General features: G+C 61.6%; 2 protein-coding genes across 4 annotated transcripts in view; one reads left to right on the top strand and one right to left on the bottom strand.

Moving 5' to 3' along the window:
* The first annotated feature begins 521 nt into the window (after positions 1 to 521).
* On the top strand, positions 522 to 2,036 carry LOC124527704 (uncharacterized). The gene has a single exon (XM_047100878.1). The coding sequence runs from the start codon at positions 1,117 to 1,119 to the stop codon at positions 1,906 to 1,908; it is 792 nt and encodes a 263-aa protein (XP_046956834.1). The 5' UTR covers positions 522 to 1,116; the 3' UTR covers positions 1,909 to 2,036.
* Positions 2,037 to 5,951: 3,915 nt separating this feature from the next.
* Positions 5,952 to 18,531, bottom strand: part of SECISBP2 (SECIS binding protein 2) — a 40,853-nt gene continuing 28,273 nt past the window's right edge. For all 3 annotated transcript variants that reach the window (XM_047100835.1, XM_047100853.1, XM_047100843.1), the window contains exons 11-17: positions 14,965 to 15,128; positions 14,362 to 14,497; positions 12,926 to 13,076; positions 12,233 to 12,453; positions 7,547 to 7,701; positions 7,145 to 7,316; positions 5,952 to 6,803 (exon numbers count right to left, since the gene is read on the bottom strand). In XM_047100835.1, the coding sequence (XP_046956791.1) occupies positions 6,700 to 6,803; positions 7,145 to 7,316; positions 7,547 to 7,701; positions 12,233 to 12,453; positions 12,926 to 13,076; positions 14,362 to 14,497; positions 14,965 to 15,128 (1,103 nt within the window). In that variant the 3' untranslated portion in view covers positions 5,952 to 6,699. The remainder of the gene's footprint in view (positions 6,804 to 7,144; positions 7,317 to 7,546; positions 7,702 to 12,232; positions 12,454 to 12,925; positions 13,077 to 14,361; positions 14,498 to 14,964; positions 15,129 to 18,531) is intronic.

Here is an 18,531-nt window from a genome sequence, read left to right as displayed (position 1 = left end):
TCAAATTGTCTGAGGGCAGCACCACCAGCACGACGGCCACGTAGGCCTTCTTGGCGGGCCCCCGTGGGAACGTGCATGCGCTCCTGCATGCACAGCCATACGCCAAGTAGGCTCCCGCACACGGGCTCCCCCCACTCCCCTGCACACGGGCTCCTGTGCACACGCTCCCGCGTGCACACCCATACATGCAAGGACTCCCACACACACACAGGCACACCCCCCCGACACTCCCCTGCACATGCACTCCCGTGCACACGTGCTCCTGCACACCCAGTGCTATTGCTTCGTGTACTGGGTTTTAGCCCTTGGCCCCACGGATTCCTCCTTGCTCCACATACAGACCTAGTCCTTCCTCTGCTGACCGTCCTCCACGACACTGCAGTTCAGGTCATCCCTGGGTGGTTGGCAACTACATACAATATATATATATATATTTTTTTTAAGTTTATTTTTGAGACAGAGATTGAGAGTGTGTGTGTGCATGAGCAGGGGAGGAGCAGAGAGAATCCCAAGCAGATTCCACACTGTCAGCACAGAGCCCAATGTGGGGCTCGATCCCACAAACTGTGGGATCGTGACCTGAGCTGAAATTGAGTTGATGGTGAACTGAGCTACCGGGTGCCCCAGAATCTTGATTTTAGAAACAGGGCTCTCAGGGAGATCATGATTAGGAGGGGCTGGCTTTGGTCTAGGTCGGCTCACAGCCCACCCCCTGGTGCCGTGCCGCCTGGCACAGGCAGAGAGGAGGGGGCAGTGGGGACGGAGGGGTCTTCGGCCCTTCTCAGTGCCCTGCCCCCAACTTAGGTTCTGGGGAGGCAGGGGCGGCCCCCACGGAAGCAGAGGTTCTGGTCACAGATGGGAGCAGGGCTGGGAGGTGGAGTTCCCAGGCACAGACCCTCCGTGCAGAATGGACACCTGGCCCAGGGCACGGTCACCGGGCACTCCATGGGGGAGGTGCCCCCTGACGGCCTCAGCGTGTGCTGCACGGCACCGAGTTTTGGTTTGAAAGAACATCTGAGGTGAAGGAGCAGGGAGCCCGGGGGAGGGCAGTGAGGGCCCGCCTCTTCTCCCGGGGTCACGGGGGCACACGCCTCCTCTGGGGACACAAGGACTGGCATGAAAGCTGTCCTGCCCCTCACCGTGGGTCCAGCTGGGACAACAGAGGCCCCTGGCGTGGGTGCCTCCACACCGCCTGTCCCCACCCCGGTTCCCATGGGTCCTCGGTGGGAGTCCGGGGGCCACCGGGTAGAGATGGTCTGTGTGTCCCCAGGGCCCGCAGACGTCCACTTTGTCTGGGAGAAGAACGGCCGAGAACTGGAGATGTGCGTCCCCATGCAGACCCACGCGCTGCCCGACGGCAGGGCCCACGTGCTCAGCTGGCTGCGAGACGCCATCCGAGAAAGCGCCGAGTACCGCTGCTCCGTCCTGTCCTCTGCGGGCAACGGGACCTCCAAAGTGCGGGTGACCGTCGTGAGACACGGTGAGTGGCCCCCGCCCCTACCGCGCTCCCAGCTCCGACGGCGGGCGTGCTGGTGCCCTGGCGGCCGGCAGGAGGGAGGAGCGTGTGGCCCGTGCCCGGCCAGCCTCCCCGGCGCTGGCGGCGCTTCCGCACCCACCTCCTGCCACCCGTTCACTCCTTGGCGCGTCTGGGACACCGGTCCTGAGAGCCCGCGTCTCCCTTCTCTGTCCCCAAGTCCCCTCCCCTGCCACGTGGAGGCCTGCCTCACGTCACGTCCGCATGCTTTGCGCACGGCCGCCCAGGCCTGCTGGGGGTTTCCCGCCCGGCCGGCCCGGGGGCCGCTGGAAGCCTGCTCTTCCTCGGGGAGGTGTGGACACTTGTTTCCTCCGCTCCACTCTACTTCCTGTGCTCTTTCTGGACCCGTTTTCCGAGCCGCTGGCCTCCTGTGAGGCAGCGCGTGTGCAAAGGGCCCGGCCCCCCACCCGAGCGTCTGGCCTCCCCGTTGCTGGCCTGGGGTCCCGCTTTCTCAGGTCTGCTCAGTTTCCACGGGTGCCTCTGCTTTTCAGATTCCAGGTTTTTGGGGTTTCCTCTTCTGTCCGCTTGCGAGAGTTTACGTTTAGGGCCCTGCTGAAAAGGTCCCTGTCCTTCCAGGACAGGACTGGGGAGAGAAAGAAGTAATTGCAAAGCTCTCCCGGCGGGAATCCCTGTTCTTCCCCTTTCTGGAAAGTGTCCTGCCTGCCTGCGTCACGTAAACCGAATCTTCACGTAAACACGGGGGCAGCACTGTCCGCAAAGAGCTGAGTGGAAACACAGAAACCACCATGCTCACCTGTCACCCCGGCTGCCTGGGAGGCAGGCTCTGGTCCTCGGTTCACAGACGGTGACCCGACCTTGATCTCGGGTGGCGGGCTAGGACGTGAGCACAGTCGGGACATCTCGGGACGTGCCTGCCTGCCCACCCAGCCTGTCGTGTCTACTGACGGGGGTGCCAGGGCAGGGGTGTTAGGAACGCAGGGACTCTCTCAGGACGGGAGTCCCTGCAGGGTCCCTTGGGGTTAAGGACCCCTGAAGGTGCCTCTGGAGCCCAGGCCCCGGCCCAGTCCTGCTCAAGGAGTAAGTTCCGCTTTACGTCTCGTGGGCTCAGGTCCCTGGCACTCACTTCTGAAACGAGCAACACGGGCCACGGGCAGAGCAGGGACATGGTGTGTTTCTGTTTCCAAACAACCACAGCTGTCTGGCCTGCGCCACCCTCACAGCCCCACAGATCAAGCTCCCGCGGCCTCCTGGGGGAGGTCCCTGCATCACCCCAAAATGCGGAGGGAGAGCGCCTTTCCTGCCCGGACAGGACTCATGCAGGATGAGGACGGGGCCGGCGTGACCCTGGGGCTGGTGGCCTGGGGAAGGGCAGGAGGGGGCTGCTGACCGTGGAAGTCCCCACAGCCAGAAGGCAAGGCCAGAGGAGTGGGCGCCTCACCCGCTACCGAACCAGAGACCCGGCTCTCAGAATGGCCTCGGCGGCCCGCACGCACCCGCCGTGCCTCAAAGGCCGGCAAGGCTGACAGCCGGCGCCCCACTTGTCTTGCAGAGGCGACCCACCAGGAGCAGTGGACCAGAGAGCTGGCCGCCTGGAAGGCTGTGGCTGGGGAGCACGACCGCATGATGCACAGCTGGAGGAAGGCGTGGGTGTGTGGCCGGGCCCAGGGTGGGCAGGGGCTGGCCGGGTGGGTCCTGCTGGGACCCCACGTGTGTGCTCTTGGCCCAGTCACTGTGCTTTCTGTAACCTGCAGCCTCTGGGCTCCAGGCAGATCCCTGGGAAGGGTCAGCATGGCTGGGGGGAGGGGGGGGGAACAGATGCAGGGGAGGGCCCGCTGGCTGCACCCCCTCTTGGTGGGGGGACTGCTGTCCCAGCAGTGAGGAGATAGGACAGGTGTCCCCAGCTCCCGGGTCGCTAACGCAGCCGGGAGGGCAGCTACAAGGCCAGAGATTTACCGGAGGAGACACCCTGTGGCTCGAACACAGGCCTTCAGACGTGAGCTCTCTCCTTGCTGCCAACACAGGCTGAGTGTTTGTGAGTCCTGCAAACTTAGCCCGCATGGGCCCCCTTCCTCGAAGGCCCTCCTAGACCCAAAGGAGGTGCACGTGGGCCGCGACGCTTGAGGCCTCCTCCCGTGTGTACGACAGTGGGGGGAGCGGGAAGGGCACGTGTTCTGCCAGGAACTCACAGTTCTGCACTGTTCTTTCAGGAAAGCTGTGACAAGGGCGCCCTTTAGGCCCCAGGACATGGTGCCGACTCCCAGCCGAGCCCGCGGCCACTGGAGAGACCCCAGGACAGTGGCTGCCACATTGCCTACTGAGATGTGACCATACCCCAGCTTCTGTGACAGAATCCAGAACCTGTGTTAAAAAGTTAGTGCTTATGTGGGACAGAAGGGTCTGTCTGGCAGAAACAGGAAGCCAGGACAGGTCCTGAGCTACAGACAGACCTGGAATAGGTAGACGGTGGTGTGCGTGACGGGTCCTCTTCCAGAAACACTGCTGTTGCGCTCCGCGGCCACTCCGCGTCACCGGGGCGACTTCCTGGTTCGGCACGGGCCGGAGCCCCGCGTTAGCCCGGCTGCTGCTTGCCACCTTCCCGCAGGGCTGCCGAACTGCCACGTGGCAGGGACAGGGCGTCCAGGCCAGTGGCAGGAACTGGCCTCCAACCTCGGGTGACCACGAGGTCCGACCCAGGGACCACAGGGACTGAAGGCCTCGTGGGCTTCCTCCCCGGCTCCCTCATGGTCTCAGGGCGCCGGGCCGCTTTAGAAAGTTCTGCGGGACCCGAGCTTGCAGGAGGCGCAGCAGCCGGCAGGTCGGTCCAGGTTCCTCCGGGTGGCGCCACCCGGCGGATGCGTCCACATGGAGCCTAACGCCACACAGCCTGACCTCACGGACACCTCCCGCTTACGGAACGACGGCTTTTAACGGAATGCACGTACCAGAAAACCAAAGCCTCTGTTCAAAGCAGAGCCGTGGCTCCCCACGACCCAGCACACGGACACCGTCTCCGCTCGCGACCTCAGCCTGCGGCCAGAGCCCTCGTTACGAAGCCACACACGTGTCCCGCCGGCTACGTGCGGGATCCGCCGCGAACGCGACTTCCTGAGGACGGCCGGCTGGGGCCAGATCCGCCCCGCTCACGCCATCACCCGTGGCGACGGCATTTGCCGTGGAAGGCCGCGGGCGCGCAGCGTGGGTTCCCGAGCAGGCGCGGCTCCGGCCGCCCGGGGAGGCCACGAGGGCTCTGAGCCCGGGACCTCCGGGTGCCGCTCGCCGTGTCTGCGAGGCTCGCCCACGTGCGCTGCAGCCCGAGCGCTCTCGTGCCCAACAGAAAGCGGGACGGGGAAACAGAAAGCTCTGCTGGGAAACGTGGTTAGGAGGCATGTGCTTCTCTGCGCTGGTGAGAAAAATAAAACTAAACGGGATGAGGTGTGTGCGCTTCCTGCGGCGCCGTCGGCACCGCGCGGGCCGCCGTGTCACCTGTGGCAGGAGCCTCTGCTGGGGAGGTGATGCGACCAGGCCAGCCCCAGCACTGAGTCACACGAGGAGCACCAGACCCCCTCCCCTGAGATCCACGCTCCACGGGCCCAGGGCTGGGGCTCTGAACACAGGGCCAGCATCCCCCGCCGAAATTCTTCAGTTTAACCTTCTCCCTATAGGTTACCTCTGGAAACGTCTCTCTCCATAATCTGAGTTCCATACCCATGACGGCAAACTTGGGACATGCTGACCGGGGACAGCAGGAAAAGCCCTGCCCACGCCACTCCTCCTGGCCCCCAAGGGAGAACCCTGGGGACAGGACTGAGGGCCTGGGCGGCCTCACTGCACGTCTCCCCACTTAATTTTTTTTAATTAGTTATCTACTTAAAGTTTATATATTTTGAGAGAATAAGACTGTGCAGAGGGAGGGGCAGAGAGAGAACATCCCAAGCAGGCTCCGTGCTGTCAGCACAGAGCCCGACACAGGGCTCAATCCCATGAACCAGGAGATGGTGACCTGAGCCCTGAGCCGAAATCAAGAGTGGTCGCTAAGCCGACCAAGCCCCCCGTTTAAACAGCTCAGGACGCAAACAGAGAAGCAGACACACACTAGGAGCAGCCAGTGTCCAGAAGACAGGACAGCCTGGTGTCTGACACGTCCACACCACAGGCCACTTCTGTCGTCACTCACTCTGGCTCGCCACAAGCCACTCGCCTCTCGGGTACAGCACGTGACGTGACCGATCTCACCTAAAAGTGTTTGCAAAGCCAACGCGAGCCGTTGCTGAGCTGAGCACCAGTGAAGCCCCGCCTGTGCCGCTTGCTGTGTGACAGGAGAGGAGCAGGCCGGGCAGGGTCCGGGCACACAAACCCCGCCCCGCTCGGGCCCCTGCCATTCAAGCCACAGCGCCGAGGGGCGCGGGCCAGGCCGCGGGGGCCCCACGAGCCTGAGCCGGCCAGAGGTGCAGGGCTCTCAAATCATCACTCTTTATTCCAGATAAATACGCCCTCCTACAGGAGAGCACGCGGGCAACATCCTGCTGGCCTCCCAGACAGAAACCACGGTCACAATATGTTCGTTTACGAGAGAAAGAAAGGATTTGTAGATTATCAAAACTGAAATTTAGGAACTTCAATATACATCGCTTCTTTGAAAAATAAAGACAAAAAGGAATAATCCATATCAAGAGGTCAAAGATTAAAGAACCAATTTTCCCTCTGAGGCTCATTTTAGCAAATCCTCCAAGTATCCCCACATCTTCCAGCCAGAAAGCCAGGTCCCCAGCAAGTCCCCTGCCTCAAAAGCGGCCCCGCCCCGCCTGGCTACTGCTTTGCGGCCCTGCTGGGTCCGCGGCCAAGAGCAGTGGCCAGGAGCAGCGGCCCGGCCGTGACCCCGTGGCTCCTTCCACAAACGAACGTGGCTCAGCTCTGCCACATCGGAGGCGGTTCCTTCACGGCAAAGAACTCCGAGCAGCACACACATTCCAGTCCTTTCCAGACTCCGCGTGCTCACAGACCCAAAGCCACGACTTCGGAATTTTTGGAAAGGTTCCCGCCAGCACACCCGAACGCCCGTCCCCGGGATGCACATCTCGGATTCGCCTCCCAATCGAACAGCCACACAGAATACACGAGGCCAAGAAGAACTGTGAAGAAGGCCCCAGAGTCTTCCACACCCCCCTTCCTCACCCCAAATACACAACACACCCCGAGGAGTCTTCCTATAAGTTCAGGTTCATCATCTGCGAGGTTGAAGCCTCCAGAGAGTCCTCCAGCTCCAGGGCACCCCGACTGTAGGCTTCTAGGTGTTCTCTCCAGATTTCCACTAGAAGGGAGACAGCAGCACAGCTAAGGGACAGGCTCCTCCGGGAGGCGTGCCGCCCGGGGCTCGGTCCCCACTCGGGCCTGGCACGGACTCCCCCAGCCGGCCATCAGCACACACTGGCCTCGGGACAGCGCTGTCCTCACGGCCACACTCCACTCAGGTGCCGTCTGCCCCGAGGTCCGCGTGGGACCAGCTCTCGGGACACCAGGCGGGACCCGAGCCGGCCTTCAGCAGCGGGCCCTGCCGCGGGGTGGCCGTGCTGCTGTCCTGGGCGCTCCGCCCATTCCCACCTCCCCCGCCACGTCCCCGCACATCTCCGCCCCCGGCCCCCCCGCACTCACTGTAGCGTGGCTCATCTCTCCCGGCGGCAGGAGCAGGGGGGCCCTGTGGGGGCGGGCTGCCCGGGGCGGGGGGCCCAGGCTCCCCCGCCAGCTCCTGGCGTGCGTTCTCCAGCATGGTCTTGTACGCCTGCCGGGCGGCCATCGTCAGCTCCACCATCCTGTGGAACTGGTCCTGGGACGGAAGCGAGGGCACAGGTGACGCCCCCTCCCCACGGGGGGGACTAAGGGTCTCTGCCCGTCGGGGACGGCACCCTCCCTGGGGAAGCAGGGGGACGGCTGGCGGGGACGCTGGCCACGTGAGGCGTCTCCGAGCAGCGGCGAGCTCAGAGCCGATTCAGAATCGCCGCACGTGCCCTGTGGGCCCCGGGCTCGGGGCTGCCCTGCCGGGGACGCCCGGCTCACCTGGGCCCCGTCGTAGCTGAAGATGCCCACCACGCTGACAGGGACGGCCTTGTTCAAACTGCGCCCCAGAGCCTTGCGGTTGAGAGCGAACACGAAAGGGATGTTCTGCTCGCAGGCATAACCGATGATGGTGTGCAGGGTATCGTCCAGCCCGCCTGGTCAGGGACAACAACCGACGGGAAACGCGTCACATGCAGCGTAGCAGTGACCCTGGTCGCAAAGGGCTTTTTTCTACAGACAGCAACACGGCCCAGCCACTCTCTAGTCAAGCGAGGCCCGTGCCGCACGTCACCGGGACGAGCCGGTCACTGCCAGGGCGTGGCCACCCTCGAGGCAGAGCGCAACTCTCCAAAAGAGGCACTCCCTCAACGTACTAAAACACGTCTGCGTCGTCATCCTAAGGGACAGTGAAGTCTCAGTCTTCTAGAAGTGTCTCTGGACCCAGTTCCCACATGGGCGGGGGCCACGCCACCAAGCAATTCTGAGACAACACTGGCTGTGCAAGAATTCCGCCCCTCCCGACACTCTTGCCTGGAGAGCGTGTCAGACCGCACAGGGTGGGTCTGTCCCAGGAGACCCCCCCGACCCCCAGGCCCCACCTCTGGTGCCCGCACACGTCCCTGCGTTCCCCAAGCTCTGGACCAAGGGGCGACACGCTGCGGGGCCCCACACTCTCTCCTTCCATTCTTCTAAGTTGCTAGAGGCTCACAGCGCTCACCCCAGAAAAGCCTTGCTCACGTTTGCCCAGTTTATTAAAGGATGTGACAAAGATCTCGAGTCGCCAGCGCGGGAAGAGACGCACGGGGAGGCCATGCCCACTCCGGGTGCGCCACTACCCCGGCGTCTCCTGTGCACCGACCGGGAAGCTCCCCTACCCCAGTCCGGGCGGGACTGTGTGGAGGCTTCCAGACTAGTCATAGGACCCACTAAGTCACGGGCTCCACCCCCAGCCCCTCCCTGGGGGCCAGGGGTAGGGGCCGACTGGGACCCAGGTTCCAACCCTCTCATTTCTCGGCTGGCTCTCTTGGCAACCAGCCCCAGCTTGGGCGGGGTCCAAAAATCACCTCATTAACGTAACAAAACACCTTTCTTGTGGTCCTGGGAAACTCCAAGGATGTGGGGAACTGTGAGCCAGAAACCATGGACAAAGGCCAAACAGGAAGGAGAAATCTATTCTGGTCACATGAATGAGCCAACTGCGCTTAGTGTTCACTCAACACTCGCTGTGTCTCAGGCCACTGGTCACCTGTCCCCTGTGTATCAGCTCCCGTGTGCAAGGGACGGGCTGCACCCCACATACAGAGGTCACTGAGGGTCCTACACCAACGGGCGGGCCGCGGGCTCACCACCCACCCTGCCTCCGAGCGAGGCGCCAAGGACTCTGTGTGCAGGTGACGCGCCCGCCACCCCAAAACCTTTACTACAAGACAGCTGCACGTGGGTGTCTGTGCACAAGTCACACACACCTAACGAGTCCTCACGAAGGCCAGCAGTACCAGCAAGGGTGGGTGTGGACAGCCACCAAAGACCACAGCAGGTAGGACCAGGTTTATCAAGATCTACAGAGCAGCTTCAAGGTGCTCCGGGAACAAAGATCACAAAGGGGCCTGTGCTCTGGGACACAGTGGTCCCGGGACCACACACCACTTCTGTGTTCACCTGAAACTTCTGAAATACTCTCACTACAGTTAGGATTTTTTTTTTTTTTTTTTTTTTTTGAGGAAAAATAACACGACAGAAATATGCAAGTGAGAAGAAGCCCTTTGAAAAAGGGAACTACCGTCAGGCTAGCCTCACCAGGTAGGAGAGCTTGCTGTAATAAGGTGGGTTCCAGAAGCGACCCTACTGTGTGGGACTGAGCGCTGTCGGGGGGAGCACTGTGAAGCAGAGGAAAGAGGACAACTGGGTCGGCCTCTGGAAAGACCCATCTGAAATGAAATATAGTCTACCTAAACACAAAAATGAAAACGTGGAAGAACTAAGAAAAACGATATAAAAAAACCTTTAATAACCTTGGAGTGCTGTGGTTGAGAAATGGCATAAAACCTAGAGCCAATTAAAAAAACAAGAATAAAAAACACCAACATGATAACACCACCCAGGATCCTCGCGTGGCCAAAACGATGTTTTGAAAACAGGCAAATGACAAACCAGGAAAGTACAACTCTTACCCAAGGAGCTTTCCTATTATATAAAAAGGCACACGTCAGTATTAAAAAGATCAACATCGGGGCGCCTGGGTGGCGCAGTCGGTTAAGCGTCCGACTTCAGCCAGGTCACGATCTCGCGGTCCGTGAGTTCGAGCCCCGCGTCAGGCTCTGGGCTGATGGCTCAGAGCCTGGAGCCTGTTTCCGATTCTGTGTCTCCTTCTCTCTCTCTGCCCCTCCCCCGTTCATGCTCTGTCTCTCTCTGTCCCAAAAATAAATAAATGTTGAAAAAAAAAGAAATTAAAAAAATAAAATAAAATAAAATAAAAAAATTTAAAAAAAAAATTAAAAAAAAAAATAAAAAGATCAACATCCCCAAACACGAGTGGGCGAAGAACATGAGCCAACAGTTCCCAGGAAAGTGCAAAGCTGCCCCCCACCTACACAGAAGGTTCTGGGTGCAGGTGCGTGACCCACACGACCCCCAAATGCACCAGCCCTTTCGTCCTCGAGATGTCCCCACCAGAAAGGACAGCATGCACAGCACATCCCTGTGCAGCACTAGAGACGTCCAGAAACCACCAGAACATCCCTAAGTCCCGTCCGAGCAACACAAGTGTGTGCAGAGTTACGAGCTGGCTCCCCAGACAGACCATCAAGCTAAAAACCAAGGTGCCAACAGGGCCAGGACCAAATCTCTCTCTCTCTTTCTCTCTCTCTCTCTCACACACACACACACACACACACACACACGCGCGCGCGCGCGCGCAGACACCATCAAGGACACGTCAAATGTGGGAATGGTGGCTCCTCTGGGGGTCGGGAGGAATCTGGAGGGCTTACTCCTCAAAAGAAAGGAGCGCCAGCACCGGGCTTGCTGCGGGGTCCTGGCCCAGCTCCTCTGTGCACAGACAGACCCCCGTGTGGAGCACCTAATATCTGCCTGGGGAGAAAACGTTGCCCATGTCCCCCAGCGCCTAGTTACGTAGAACTATTTGATTTTCTTCCGAGAGAAACTTCTTGAAAGCATACGCTGCTGCGCTGGGAACCGGGTCAATCTGCAACCAGTCTGATTAACATTTAAGCTCCACATCCCTCCATTCTGCCCAGACCCTGGCCCAGATGCATGTGGGGACCAGGGAAGCATGCTCTGGGGGCAGAAACATCCAAGGACTAGCACTTCTGGGCTGACAGGAGGTGAGCGCACAGGAGGGGAGGCGGGCGTGCTCCTTAGCCACAACCACAGCGAGCTATTCCCCACTTACTGCTAGAAACTGCGGGAGCCCCCTCTGGCCCGTGTCCCCCCACCCCCAGAGCTGACCACAAATGCCAGGGCCCCTCTGGTCCATGTCCCCCACCCCCAGGGCTGACCACAAATGCCAGGGCCCCCCTCTGCCCTGTGTCCCCCACCCCCAGAGCTGACCACAAATGCCGGAGCCCCGCTCTGGCCTGTGTCCCCCACCCCCAGAGCTGACCACAAATGCCAGGGCCCCTCTGGTCCATGTCCCCCACCCCCAGGGCTGACCACGAATGCCAGGGCCCCCCTTTGCCCTGTGTCCCCCACCCCCAGAGCTGACCACAAATGCCGGGGCCCCCCTCTGGCCTGTGTCCCCCACCCCCAGAGCTGACCACAAATGCCGGGGCCCCCCTCTGGCCTGTGTCCCCCACCCCCAGAGCTGACCACAAATGCCGGGGCCCCTCTGGTCCATGTCCCCCACCCCCAGAGCTGACCACAAATGCAGGGACCCTCTGGTCCATGTCCCTGTCCCCCACACCTGGCGTTGACCACAAATGCTATGTGAGCAGTGACACCATGGCCACTGTCCCTTCAAAGGGCTGCTTCTCAGGGGACCCATGGCCAGAGCCACAACTTGGGTTTCCGGAGGGCTCCCCACACACCGCTGTGAGAGGGGCTATGGGGCGGCCACGAGGGGGCTCATGCTGAACACCACCTCCCTCTGTGAGTCAGGCTGGGCACAGGGTGTCCACAACCAGCCGCCCATAAATCCCCTGGGAGGGACACCCCTGGGTGCGGATGGTGAATGGGCTCCCCGGGTGGACGACACCCCACGCGTGTGTTCCATGTGACTCCCCGGGAGAGACTCTGGGACGGTCCGCTGCTCCCAGCCCTCAGTGTCTGCGAGAGCGGAGAGCCCCCCCCCAGGTGTGACCTCCCAGTGCTCAGACGAGACAACCGAGACGAACAGAACGCTCAGACAGCTGCCACTTAAAACTCAAGTTCAGAATCGGCAGACGAAAGGCCCCTTGAGCAGACGCGGCACTCGCACACGGTCCCAGGCCGCCTTACCAAGCCGTCCCTGTAAAACGACCGCAAGCCGCCGGCTCCCTTTTCCTCGGACACACTGACGCGACGTAGTAAGTTTCTTTGGCCTCAAAGCAAAGAGGCCGCAGCCTCGGCGGGAACACAGAGCGGGGCCCCGGGTGGGCAGGTGGCCCCCTGGAGACGGCCCCCGATCACAGGCGGGGAGAAGCCGCCCCGGCTGCGGCCGTGCAGGGACGCCACGGCCCAGCTGGTTACCTTTCGACTGAATCTTCTCACAGTTGGGGGAGATGATGATGCACTTCAGCTTCCTGAGCTTCAGGTGCTTGAGCACCTCCCTCAGCCCCAGCACCAGCCGGCGCTTGGTCTTGGCCTTGACCGGATCCTTCTGGTACATCCGGTCTTGGAAGCGCACCAGCTCTCTGAGCAGGTCCGTGACGCAGGCGTCCACCTCCTTGCTCAGCATCTGGCTGCAGTAACTGAAAGAAGGGGGCCGAGGCAGCTGCGGCAACCGCACAGCCCTCCGGGGGCCAAAGACCCGGGGCTCCCGGCCCACGGGGTTTCGTGTCCTCCCTGAGCCCCGACCACAAGGGACAGAGCCACTGTGCCCGGCTCCCCCAGCGGCCCGCCACTGAGCCCCACGGCCGCTGCTGCTCACAAAACCCACACCCCGAGTGTGGACTGTGCCCTGGAAGGAGGCGAGCTCCCCAGAGAGCAGAGCACGAGACGGAGCCGGCCGCTCCCCGCTCATCCCCCCGCAACGCCAACCTCGACTGCAGAGCGCCTCTGCCTTCGCACCAGCAGGACAAACGCCCCGCAGATCAGGTGGCCGGACGTGGGGTCAGGACGAGGACGGAAACCGGGCCTGGCCCCACGGCCGGGCACGTCACGACAGGAGGGCCCGGCGCTCAACGCCAGAGCAAGCACCGCCCGCCCCGGACCGTCACTCACTCCCGGAACCTCCGGCTGTGGATCCTGGGGCAGCCAGCGCCGTCGGGGACCGGGCAGAGGCCGTCCGCCTCCTTCTGGGGCTCGGTTCTCGGCGGCTCTTCTGACTTGCATTGCCCCGTGGGAGTGGGGGCCGCCGACTCCTCCGTCCCCTCTGCGACGCCACAGAGAAAGAGGCCGTGGCACGCACCTGCGGGCTGGGGCCTCCAGAGCAGCCCCGTCACAATGCCACCGCTGGACGCCACACCGGGCGGGCTGGTGACGGGACGCATGCCGACGGCTTGGCAGAAACAGAAGGACCACCTCCCGCTCTGCTCCCTCCCCAACCCGACTTAGCCACTGACGATCGCTGGAGGGACACTCCTACAATTTACCATTTTAGCCATCCCGAAACGGGCAGTTCAGTGGCCAGATTTAATTTTGAAATTTAACCTGAAGTTCGTATCACCCAGTTTTAAATTACACAGTTCTTGACTCTTCATACATAACGGTTCAGACCGCTTCTTCAGCAAATGACCCTTTGGTGAGATCCAAACTCAAACATCCCAACTACGAGCTTCAAGCTCATGGTCCCCCCGTGACTTCTGGAGACTTCCAAGTACACGGGAGGGGACACGTCACCAGAGAAGTCTGCCCACCAGGACAGCATATGTGACGGACGACGTCTGGGGGGCGGACCCGGAAAAGCCCCAGGAAGTCCGCCTGGCAGAAGGCATCTAAGGGTGGATGGCAGTGGACCCCCAAGCCCAGAGCCCCTCCAGGCACATGCCGACAGCAGGGGGTGCCCACGTCCTACACACACACACACACACACACACACGCACACGCACACACGCACACACATTGCCGGTGCCCCTGCTTCTGGTGGCTCCAGAGCGGAAACTCCCTGGACGCCCACCTGCCACGTGGCCTGTGAACACACCCCAGTGCCACGCGGCAGGGGACTACCGCCACAGGCCACAGACACGCCGCGGGCTGGAGGGGCACAGGTGGCAGGATTCCCCTGGAACGAAGTCTGGGCAAGGCCCCGGGCCGAGGGCACGGGGGCTGCTGTGCTTCTGAGCCGGGCGCCGTGCTCGCTCTGTGAGAAGTCCGCGAACCACAGGCTCACGCTCCGTGTCCTGCTCTGAGCGCGTAGCTCAGTAGAAGCTCCCGAGCGTGCTCTCCGCACGGCACCACGACCCACGCTGCTGGGAGAACTGCCCTGCACTTACTGGCGGTCACCGTCACGGCCACTTCAGGTCGCGGGAACCGTTCGAGGACTCACGGATTGCCCTGGGGGCCTCGCCCCGCTGTCCCCGGAGCTGGAGCGCAGGCGCCGGGAGATGTGTCCGCCCACGGGGGCTCCGACAACGACCCACCTTCACGACCAGGCTCCCGATGGCCCCGCACACGGCCGCCCCCGCTGGAGCCCGCGGGGCAGCAAACGCGCTCCGTACCTGAGGGCTCGGCTTGTTCCGGGGCCTCGTCGCCACCGCTCTCTCCGTCCAGCGCGGCGTCACTGGCAGGAGCCGGGCTCACGGCGTTTTCTTGGAGACGCTGCTGCTTTCTCTCCTGCCGTTCTTTCAAAATAATCTTTAAAATTAAAGAAGCGATTAAAACACCTACACGCTTGTCCTCTCAAACGAAAAGCTCTCCTGCAAAACACGCCACCCGAGGTCAGCTCGCGGACACCGCGCCTCCCCGGGGCCTGCAGAGCCGGGCACGCTGGACCCGGGCCACCCTCTGCCGGCCGCGACAGCCCCAACGGGACCCGTATCCATGGAATCTGAACGGCAGGCAGATGACCCCGCGTGGGGTGAGAAGGAGAACGTCACGGCCGAGCACTCCCCGCCTGCAGCAGCAGGGGCGCCCTGCCGCGTCCCCTCTGCCCTGTCACCCAGGGGGGGACCGCTCTTCAGAGAACCACACACGCCTCTTCACAGGGCTCATGCAAGGGGAGTCCACATCCACACGTAAAACGCTAGGGGCCGGAAGACGTAACGCACACACAGGAGAGTCCCGGGTTTTCCCGCGCCCGGTTTCAAATGGCCACCCTGTACCTTCTTCAACGACGTCGGCTTCTTGGCCTTGGGGACCTCCCTCTGCTTCCCCTTCTTCATCAGCGGGGCGCTGGAGTCCAAGGGGTTGTGTGGGGTCTTCACCTGGCTGAAGTGGCCCTTCTTCCCCGACGCGGGGTCTCTGGAGAGAACCGGCACCGCCCCAACTGCCACACGGAGGGGACGCACTCATCAGGCCGCCGCCACACTGCCCGTCCGCCCGTGACCTCCCTCGTCCTCATCAAACGGATGCTCACACAACCCTGTCACGGGCAATGGCTCTCAGGGGAGTTTAGTGTCTTCTGGGGGAGATCCAAAAGAGCCATCGACTGATCTGGGGAGAAGCGTCGTCCTATCCCTGTGATGGCACCTGCACGCTGCCCGGGAGAGGGCAGACTGGGGGTGGGGTGGGCCCCCACCCTCCTGACACTAGGTATTTCCAGACAGCGCGTACTCAACGACGGCTCTTCCAAGGAGTGCCTCCCCATTTCCAGCTGACCCTGCCTCTGCAGAAGGGGCCATGGGTTTCCACACATCCCTCCTCCCTCCCTAGCTTATAAGATTCTAGGAATTCTTCTAGCGGATTCTCGAGTTTTCCAGACATAAATACACTCTCCTCGATCAGCTCCTGTGCAGCTGGTGACATCAGCCCACCATCCACACAAGATCACAGTTGTGCCTTGCCGTTTCCGCTGTGCTTTCCCATCCTGCTCCCCTTCCCAGCTCGTTCTGGCTGCGAGGAAACCCTCTCTTCCCTTTCTCTGGGACCATTTCCACACACACACCCCAGAAAAGAGAACGGGACAACACCCCCACGTCCCCACCATCCAGCGTCAAGGACCCCACTATCTCCCTGCCCTCCTCGGGTCTGGAATACAGAGGTTACTGGCGTCTTCCCTGGCGGCACACCGGGTGCCCTGCTTCGGCACACAACGGGTCTGCACTCCGGCTCCAAGCCACCGCCAGCCCCGTGCAGCTGCTGGGGTCTCCAAAGCTGTGCTCCCACGGTCGGTTTGAGACGTACAAGCGACGAGCCGTTCTTGAACCCCCCCCCCCCCCCCCGCCGCTGACCCTGCTCACATCCGCTCGCTCTGTCCCTAATGCCACCTCCCGAGGCAGGACCTCCGCCGGGCTCCTGTGACTCCCGCCACCTGGGCCCCTCCCGTCTGCCCTCCGCCAGGCGACTCTCCACACACGGCGTGAGCGGGTCGCCTGGGATCCCTCCCACACGCACAGTGAAGACGCCAACCCCCAGCCCCAAGAGCAGCCACCAAGCGGGACACAACTGTCATGACCGATCACGTCAGCCCCCTCGGACGCGACCAAAGGCTGACAGCAAACGACACAGCTCTACCGGTGCTCCATCGAAGTCCGGGGTGCTCCCATTCTCTCCCTGCCGACAGCTGGCTGCACCAGGGCGGAGGAGCACCCGTGAAAACCTGCAGCTTCACGGTCTCTGCCGGAAGGGGCTGCTGGATTCAGAGCGTGAGCGTTCAGAGAGGTGACCAGGCAGCAGGCAGGGCAGGCAGCCTCGGCGGTGGTCGTCTGCGGGCAAGCGGCAGGGCGAGAGCCAGGCCGCCCACATCCCTGCCGGCGACAGAGCCCTCGTGCGTGTGCAGGCATCACACGAGTCCCAGGGCCCCGAGCCACGGCCGGCCTGAGCACGGCCCGCAAGCGAACACACACCTGTGACCACACGGGTGGAGGCGCCGGTGCGATCTCCACGCGTTTGAGCACAACCTCCGGTGCGTGTGCCGTGCAGATGCAGGAGTGACCCCTGGAGCGCCACAGACAGTAGGAACAGGGAAAAGCCACCGAGCTGAGACACCAGCGAGCTCTCAGATTCAGACCTGCGCAGTTACTAAAAAACCCCCAACGAAACCACTGCCATCACTGCTCTCGGGGGTGGGGGTGGGGGTGGCAGGATTCAGAATCCTGAGCTGTGACAACATGCTAACTAAAATGTTCACTATTCTCAAGAAATTCTGAGACTTTCAGAAAAGGATGAGAAGAGAAGCCGGGTGAGCGCTGCTAGCTGCGAGACGTGGCCGACGAGGGACTCGAGGCAAACGTGTGAGCACATCTGAAGCCAGGGATTCGATGAATAGAAACCGTGGAGAGGGCCCCGCAGTAGACCTGACACGGCAGAAACGCCAGTGAGGACGAAGAGGAATCAATACAAGCGATTCAGTTCCAAGAAAACACTCAAAGGGATTAAGAAACGCGAACCAACCTGAGGACAGTGGGGCGACGGACCGCAGACTGATGCACGCATAACGTGGGGTGAGGGAGACGAGAGAAACAGGCCTGAAAGTTCCCGAGTCTGAGGAGAGCATCGGTGCCCAGAGCAAAGGCACAGCCAAGGCAGGGCGCACGGAGATAGATGCACACCACACGCGCCCGGGCCCAGTGCCGAAGGTCGACCACAGAGAGCAGGGGGACAGCAGTTCACCACAACAGGAGCGGGAGCAGGGGCACCTGCCGTCTCGCAGACGACAGTGGAGGCCAGAGCGCGACGGCACCCGGAGCACAGGCACGTGTGTTGGCCAGTCTCCCGGCGCCATTTTTCCAGTCAGATTTGCACCCCGTGTCTCTCTGCAGCAATTCGCACAAGATCTTAATCTTTTTCATCATTATTACTGCTTGTGGTGACCTGTGACCAGTGATCTTGGGACTTCCCACCACAACTGTTCGGGGCCCCACGAACCACGCGCGTGTAAGACGCGGAACCTAATCGGTAAGTGTTATGCGCTGACTGCTCTACTGACCGGCCGTTCCCCGGTCTCTGTCCCCTTCCTTGGGCCCCCCCAGGCCCTAAGACACAGCGGCACTGAAATCAAGCCAGCTGACAATCCCGCCAATGGCCTCTACATGCTCAGCCGCAAGAAGGCCCGGTGAAAGCCGAGACCAGCCAAAGGCCTAGAGCTCTTGTGACCGCCACGGTGGTTCCTGAAGGGCGCTAACTGCCACTCCATGAACGCACAGACAGTAAGAAAGTAGAAGCGGGAGAGCCTGGGTGGCTAGGCCGGTTAAGCGTCCGACTCTTGATTTCGGTTCACGTCACCATCTCACAGTCACGAGATCAAGCCCTGCATCAGGCTCTGTGCTGGGACCTGCTCAAGATTCTCTCTCCCCCCTGCCCCTCCACCACTTGCATGCCCTTTCTAAATTTTTTTTACTGTTTATTTTTGAGAGCGCACACGCCCTAGCAGGCTGGCTGAAAACAGGCCTAGGGTATTCGGAAAGGGGGAGGGGCAGAGAGGGAGGGAGACACCGAATCCAAAGCAGCCTCCAGGCTCTGAGCTGTCAGCACAGAGCCCGACGTGGGGCTCAAACCCACGAACCGAGAGATCGTGACCTGAGCCGAAGTCGGACACTTAACTGACAGAGCCACCCAGGTGCCCCTCTATTTCTTAACAGAAAAAAAAAAAAAGGGAAAACAGCCTTACTGCTGATGCGGAGAACGTTTTAGTGGTCTGGACAGAAGATGAAACCGGCCGCAGCCTTCCCTTCCGAGAAGCCTAACCCAGAGCGAGGCCCTGACTCTTCAGTCCCGGGAAGGCTGAGAGG

This window comes from Lynx rufus, unplaced genomic scaffold, assembly GCF_022079265.1.
Source record: "Lynx rufus isolate CCGP_SWC_20201006 ecotype Redwood Valley unplaced genomic scaffold, mLynRuf1.p SCAF_10, whole genome shotgun sequence".
NCBI classification, from domain to species: Eukaryota; Metazoa; Chordata; class Mammalia; order Carnivora; family Felidae; genus Lynx; species Lynx rufus.
Note: the sequence above shows the minus strand (reverse complement) of the source record. Positions and strands in the feature narration are given on the sequence as shown.